At 31.8% G+C, this 7,873-nt stretch overlaps 1 protein-coding gene across 4 annotated transcripts in view; it reads left to right on the top strand.

Moving 5' to 3' along the window:
• The first annotated feature begins 1,171 nt into the window (after positions 1-1,171).
• LOC106478652 (vacuolar protein sorting-associated protein vps5-like) overlaps positions 1,172-7,873 on the top strand; it is a 27,069-nt gene continuing 20,367 nt past the window's right edge. For 2 of the 4 annotated variants that reach the window (XM_022382294.1, XM_022382295.1), the window contains exon 1: positions 1,172-1,207. Coding sequence is in view for 2 of the 4 variants with exons in the window: in XM_022382293.1 (XP_022238001.1) it covers positions 1,858-1,902 (45 nt within the window). In the remaining 2 variants the exon portion in view is untranslated. The other 2 variants (XM_022382293.1, XM_022382292.1) reach the window with 2 other exon arrangements.

Genomic DNA, 7,873 nt, shown 5'->3' on the forward strand with positions numbered 1-7,873 from the left:
GAGTTTTGAGCTAAGAAATAAACGGATTAGACACGTAACTTAACATGAAACACAATATTTATTCATAATACAAAGCAATGAAAAATAGCGTGCATACTTATTTAAATGCTGGACAGTTGCTTTTCTACGGGTTCAGTGAATCAAACAGCAGTTATTAAGTCTCAGGATATCTTTCCATTGATCTACTCACGTTTCACACCAAGTAAGAACTAGATGTAGATCTATTCTGACTAAATCTAAATCTGACTCTTGGTACCAGAAAGGTAACGTCTGTTTCACCCAAAAGTGATACGTGGCTTTACCGCGTGACTGGCATACCTAGTACAATAGATAAAGGCTGTAACCACTTGATATTATTCACGCGCCCAGATAAGGACTTTGCTGTCAATGACTGAGCTGTTTCCACTCAATGTGCTAAGTTGCAACAACGTCACCGCGGGCAAAGTACATAATACTATAATCTGTTAGTGAACAACAAAGACACAAAAGCAACGAGAACGAAACAATTCCAACAATTTTCTGGACCACGTGTTTATGTCAAACTGCAGGGAAACAAAATAAACAAAACATTTAAATTCCTGTATCAATGTATGTTTGATTTTAAACAATTAATTCATAATTTCTTTCTAAAATTAATCACTTACAACTCATTTCCTATCTCTCCATGTTTAGTGTATAATTTTAAATTTGACACCTTGTCTACAACATGTGTAACACAATCTTTTGTTTAAGTTTTCTTGTATTTGGTTGTTTTTTTGTTGTTTTTTTTCATATGGTCTCCCGGTGGGACAGAGGTAAGTCTTCGGATTTACAATGCTAGAATCAGGGGTTCGATTCCCTTCGGTAGACGTAGCAGATAGCTATTAGAAAACATACACACATTTTTCGTATAATGTTTCATTTAAGACATGATGTAATATATTTCCTATTCTCTACGAAAACAGTGCCCCCCCCCCAGTGGCACAGCGGTATGTCTGCGGACTTCCAACGCTAAGAACCGGGTTTCGATACCCGTGGTGGGCAGAGCACAGATAGCCCATTGTGTTGCTTTGTGCATAACTACAAACAAACGAAAACGGTGTATGCAAAATAACAGACATAATTTATGCCTATGCTCAAAAATATAGTTGTAGAGGGCGCTAATTTTGTTCCTTGGTTATGATAATTTCACTCGGGTTCGAGAAGGAAGAAAGTTTTATTGCTTGATGTAAGTTGTGATTTATACGTGCTAGAGATTTAGGTCAATTATTTTAGAGGAGGGTCTAGAACTATATTGTAACGCCAATATCAATAGTTATTTGTTTAAGGAAGTTATAGGTTGTGAAATATATAATATCGAATTTAAAGTAACTCCTCTTGAATTTTAAAATATTTTAAGACTTCGAATGTGTATTACTTGTAATATCAATAATAAACCAGATATTTGTTAGTTTTACTAAGGTTTGACTAGTCAGTGAAGAAACGAACATGTAGTCGTACATATTTGACTTCAGAAATGTCCCAGATCATTCTTCATGTTACGTAGTAGTACGACATATGCTTAGTTTAACTGCTTTGCTTTTTGTGCAGTTCATTTCTTAAACTTAAAGTTTCACATGCGTCAAGAAAGGATAAAATCAAACTTAAAGTAAACATTATTTGTAAAGTACCGATTGAGTTAACTACTTCACACGAATTATAGTTGTACGAGATTGTCTAACGTTAGAGTCGCTTAGAGTTAGAACAGAAGAAGTCGGAGACAAAGTGAGACTGTCGCAATGTCACTGTGACTGAAACATGGGAGTGACTCATTGAGTCAATTGTTATGTAGCCAAACCTGATCTTTTGTTTATCACTTTATGCCTTCATCTTTTCAAAATGGTAACTTCAAGTTCGGATGTATCACACAAAGGACAGCAAAAGGTAAGCCAAATGTCTCGGCTTATTTATTTTAAATTAAACTGGGTACTAGTAATACTACTATACAGACGTAACACAGTAACCTGAGTAGGTATGTCCAGCCAAATCTTACCTTATATAAGTTATACAACTCATAGCTATAACAGTAAGTTACAGATAATAAACTTGTAAAAGTTGTAACATAACAAAAAAGTGATAGCACATGTATAGTCGTTAATTTTATAGATGCAAATTACATAACTAAGACTAGTGTGCAATATAAACAGAGTATATGCTCCAGTTTAACCATTACCTCACTGGAAAAGGAATCAGTTAAATCTTAAAGCTGACAGGAAGAAGTATTAAGTCCCTCTTGTAGCTAGTAGTAGTAGTAGTACTAGTAATATTCATATCAATGTAACACAAATGGCAGTGAAATGAAAAATATAAGCCAATGTGATATATAATAACTATATATGTAACTTGTATATATAGTCAATTCATGAATGCATAAACTTGTGAATTTTTATTCCAAGTTCACAATGTAGACTCGGATGCTTCCACCTTGACCCCTTTGTGTCCTTGATAGAATTTGGTAGGTTTAGTTGATGTTATTTAATCATAATTTTGAAATAGTTTGAAAGTTTATATCAAATATACAGTGATTCACTCGGTAACTTGTTAAACATGAAATTACATTCTATATTCAGTTCCTTCTGACCCCCTAATGAAAATCAATATTTCAGTGGCACATTTATCATTGTAATTGGGGCAATACACTGACAGATCCCTCATATTGCAGGCCCCAAAAGTAATGCAGAAAAAGTTTATACATTTCTATACCTATAGCTGATCAGTAAAGGTGGGCCTCTTAAGAAAATTGCACTGAGTAGTATGAAATGTTAAAAACACCTCTGCATTATTAAAAGGTGACAATTTTCCAAATGCTTCTCTTATTGGCTGAGTTTTAAATTCATCGGTGTATGTAAATGTTTTAAGACTATAATTTCTTGGATCCTACCAAGACCCTGTCTTTAACGAAAAAAAAGTGGGATCACATTGGCAATATTCTGATCATCAAGGTTTTTATCAGTGTCAAGAGACTTTGAAAAATAACAGTTAATCCACACACACACACACACACATAAGCTCTTAAATTCTGTAACGTAATGTAATTTACAGGAACCATATGATCCTTCAAGATTGTCCTTGGACACTACCTTGGGAAAATAATTTAAACCCACCCTTTACTTTTCAGAAAATCATTGATCCCCCTCTTAAACTTCTGTAAAGTGCTCATATCAACTACTGTTGATAGCAACTCGTGTCAACTATTGTTGATGGCAACTCGTTCCATAAGTCAATCATGCTGTTAGAAATAAAATTAAGGTTTTAAGAAGTCTATCATTAGAGCCAGCAAACTTTTAATATCAATAGAGTTTAAAGAAAAATCTTCATTCCCTAAAATTAAAAAGAAATTGTTCAACTTGAAAAATCTCCTCTTCAATTTCATATTTTATTATAAAACATTACCCTTTGAAATTTAACCATAACTTAAAAAATTATGTTTATTTTATAAACATTAGCATCCTCCATGTTACAAGTGAATTGTCTGTTAGTAAACATTTGGCTCGAATACTCTTCTGAATCAGAAGCACTAACTTCGATAAGTTGACTATTTTCATGAGTCTTGACACTTAACTGATTAAGCTGAACAATTTTGTATTATGATAAAAAATATCATTATTTAAATTACTGGATTGTTGGAATAATCAAAGCTAGTAATAATTAAAAACACTAATTTCAGCTAGGCAATTATTTTTGTGATAATCGATTTTAATCATCATTTTGATTAATTAGTTATTCTATATAACACTCACTAGTCAATATAATTGAAAGTCATGGATAATCAAGTTAATTGCCCAGATCTTTTTTTTTTTTCTGATTATTACTATTCTTGATTATTCAACTCTCATGTGAGAATAATTGATTATTGAGCTAGATGATTAATCAGTTAGCAAATTCCACTAATTACCCAGGGCTAGTAATTGGTGATTCTTGTTTTGATATGTGGATAGAGTAGTGTCTGGGATAAACAGTGAGAGTAAAACTAGGGTTACTCAGGAGCTGAAGTGAATATAATTTAGAGGGTAGATGGATGTGGTTGAAGAGGCCAGTAAGAAGACTATTTGTGTAATATATATTGGTGCTAATAATGAAAGGATAGTAAGATCAGAAGAGACACTCAAAAAGTACTGGACATTCATAAAAGCTTTTAAGTGAAATCAATAGTTTATTTTATTGGAGGTGTTGCCAAGGTTTAATTGTGATGGAAAGGTTTTAAATAACTAATCAGAACTAATGATAGTTTGAAATGCATCTCATTTTGGATAAATTAGATGGATGCATTTAGGTGAGTTACTTGAAAGAAAAAATTATGGAATGGACAGACTTTGAGTAGGAGAGGGTTGACTTTTTGTAAAGGTTATTAACCTTGCTATTCAAAAAACTGTATTAAACTATTATGTATTGATGAGAGAAAAATGTTGATTTGAAAAAAAAAAAATGGTTTCAAATATATTCAATGAAGAATTCATGAGGGTAATTAGGTTGAATTATAATAATGAGAATAATACCACTAGGAATGATAGAGAAATCCATGGATCAGGACAGGCTACAAACTCAAGGTACCCATATAATTCCTTGAATGTTACTTCTTAGGCTAAAGTGCTATTATTCAAATGTTAGAAGAATAAGAAATAAAGTTTATAACTTAATTCATGGTTTTAATTTAAATGAAAATTTTGATGTTACAGGGATTACTGAGACTTGGCTTGACTTGGAAAAACAGTATTATAAAAATTCCTGTTTAACATTGTTAGATTATTTAAAAAAAAAAAGAAGGTAGCTTTAGCTATGTATGTTAAATAAAATTATAGATAACTGATCTGGAAGATATAAATGTAGAATCAGTATAGGTGTCTGACTGTAGATATAATGACAGGAAATTGTTTGGAAACTGCTATAGACCACCTGATCAAATACAGGAGGTTGATAATATGCTTTATAAGGAAATTAGAAATTTTCACTGAAATTGTATGGGGGTATGATAGAGAAAATGGTAGTTTATTGTAAGAGTAAACATGGGAGTTCCTGTACTAATTAGAGAAAATACTATGTTGGATTAACTACTGATGAGGACAGGAGTACTCAGCTGGGTGAAGAGGACCTGTTTTTGAAAAAGCAAAATTAAAATCTATGTGTACACATAAAACAACAAGGCAGCTCAAGTAAGTCCAGGTACTACTACCAGCAGAATTTCGTCCCTGGTTGAGGATATTATTCAGTAGATTTGGGGGAAGAGGAATTTGGAAACCATTCATCTTTGTACAATTAATTATTTTATGCTAATATCAAGGTTAGTAAAAGTAATGTCTTAATTCAAAATCTTGGAGCAGCTAACTTTGAAGATATGAGAAAAGAACTGTCTCAAGGAAAATAAATTGTAGTGAAATGGTTTACAAAGGAAATTTAAATGAAAAGTTTAGAAAAGCATTACATATTTATACATTTCAAACAGACTGCTAGCATTAAAGATTCAGAGGCCTAAAGAACCATTAAAGAACTGGTTAAAAAGAATATTAGGAAATCAAAAAGAGTAAATGAGAAGCAGTTTGTAGGAAATACTAACACAAGCAGTGAAAACTTTTTTAAGTATGTTAAAGGGGAACAGAATGCCATCATGAAACTTGGCCTTTACAAATGTTTTTCATCTGTTTTTGCCTGGACTGGTATAAATAACCTAGGATAATGAAAGAAACAAAAGAGAACCTTGTTGAAATATGCTTTTGGGCTGTAAAATATCAATCCTGTTTTAAAAGCTCTTACTTTTACTTTATCCCTTTAAATCCTTTTCTACAGTGTGAGAATTTCATGACGTTTTCTCTTGTTGCACCTGGTTTTGGGCTACTGTTGATCTTCTAACATTTTTTTTCAACACATTCACTCTTGGCTATCAGTTTTAATATGATGACTTATTTTTTGCTTAAAATTTGGAAAGTGAAAAAATAAGAGAACTTTCCTCATTATCATCACTTTCATATTTGACACTTTTGTTTGCTATGATTTCAGGCAGCCTCACTTAAAACTTTTATCACTACTTAGCTTAGTCTGAGTTTTTTTAATAATGCACATCACCATCTGTTAGCATTTTATGATGCTGATCAACTTAACTACTCTCCCACTAAAATTATAGTTTAAATGTAATTTTTTTTAATTTCCTTACACTGGGAAACCTGATAATTGGAAGTTGAATCCCTGTCTCTAAAAAATAAGTCTTAAGTAAAAATCAGAAAAACCATAGGTTAAATAGTTTTACTATAGTAGTTTGCTTTTTTTTTAATTATTGATTATATAGATTCCACATTGTCATGACAGCAACAGCTGGTCCAAGGTGTCTAATGTTATCTTATTCTAGTTGCCTTAACCCTTTATTCTTTAGCTAAATGTTCTCTTCTGCCAGAAGGTATATTTCAGTATATTTTGAGCCTGGGTTAGAATTAGTTAAAACTGGAATATACTTTGCCGGCTGAACTTCAAAATCAATGAGAATAGAGGTCATGAGGTGATGCTGTCTGCTAGATGAAAAAAGTAAGTTGATGTTTGGAATACAGGTGTTTTCTTTGTATCAGTTTACTCCTAGTTTTTGCTGAGAGGAGTCTTTCTAGAGTTTGTTCAGTGTTTAAGTAATCTATTTGGTGAAAATCTTCAAGACTAAACCTCTCATACTTGGAGTGAGAATTGTTTGTTTTTGCATGTGAGTGCACATTTGGAGTTTTCTTTTTGTGAATAAAGATTTTTGTTTATTTTGCCATAATTTTTTTAGCCTGTTCATTTTCCTACAAAACAAACATTCAGTTCAAACACATTTAATCACAAAAATTTTCATAATTTTCCTGTGTCAGATTCTGCTGTTATTGTGGTTACTTCTATCAGAAAATTGTTTTTTAACTGAAAATATCACATTAGGCTTTGAATTCTGTTATCAGAAAGCATTTCAAAATTGGGTAACTATCATTAGTGGTTCATATTAGAATGCTTCTCTTATTCAAAAGAACCTTGACAGCTTTAGTGAATGAAATGGGATATGAAAATGTGTTTTAAAATTGAAAATTAGTACCTGGGGTAGAGGAATTTGAAAAGAGCTTGTTCCTTATTTGAGAAGGTCATTGATAGTGTAGAAAAATATTACTTCGGTATTATTATTGATAAATCCTTAAATTATCCACTGAATGTTTTACTAGAGTGAGGCCTCATTTGGACTACTATATACAGTTTTTTGCTTCTTACTACAAGAAGTATATCTTATGTTTTAGGATACAGGAGTGGAGGTACCTCTATGACACGGTAGAGGCTGAACAGTTTGTTGCTTTTACATTGTCACAAGAGGCGAACTGATACATTGGATCTTTTAACAGTTGTTAAGGTCTTCATCATAGCTGACAACATAAGAAAATTTCTTTTGCAACTACAACTAGTTTTAAGTTTGTAGCTCTAACTGAAAACTCCAAGGTAGAATTTATCTTCCTTAATAAAGTCATGCATACATATAAAGTGAGTTACAGAAGACAGTGCTCGAGTGTTTTATGATAATACACTTTGCTATCAGTTCTGTTTATTAGTACATTTAAAAAATTATACATAAATTGAAGTATTTTTTAAAATATTTGTAATTTTGACTACTTAGGAATAAATAAAATTGAATTTCGTAGTAAGTTATTATATTACATGATATGTTAGTTGTATATCAGAATTGCACAAAATGCAGTTTTATATATATATATATACATACATATACATAAAGCCAGATAAAAATACAAATCTTCTGGGGAAGCCCCCCCACACACATGCACACTCATATACACTGAGTGGTCACAAGTAAATAGAAACCTAATTTTTCATCATTTAAATGATTTATGCTAACTAATTTGTGTTC

This window comes from Limulus polyphemus, unplaced genomic scaffold (assembly GCF_000517525.1).
Source record: "Limulus polyphemus unplaced genomic scaffold, Limulus_polyphemus-2.1.2 Scaffold238, whole genome shotgun sequence".
Taxonomy (NCBI): Eukaryota; Metazoa; Arthropoda; class Merostomata; order Xiphosura; family Limulidae; genus Limulus; species Limulus polyphemus.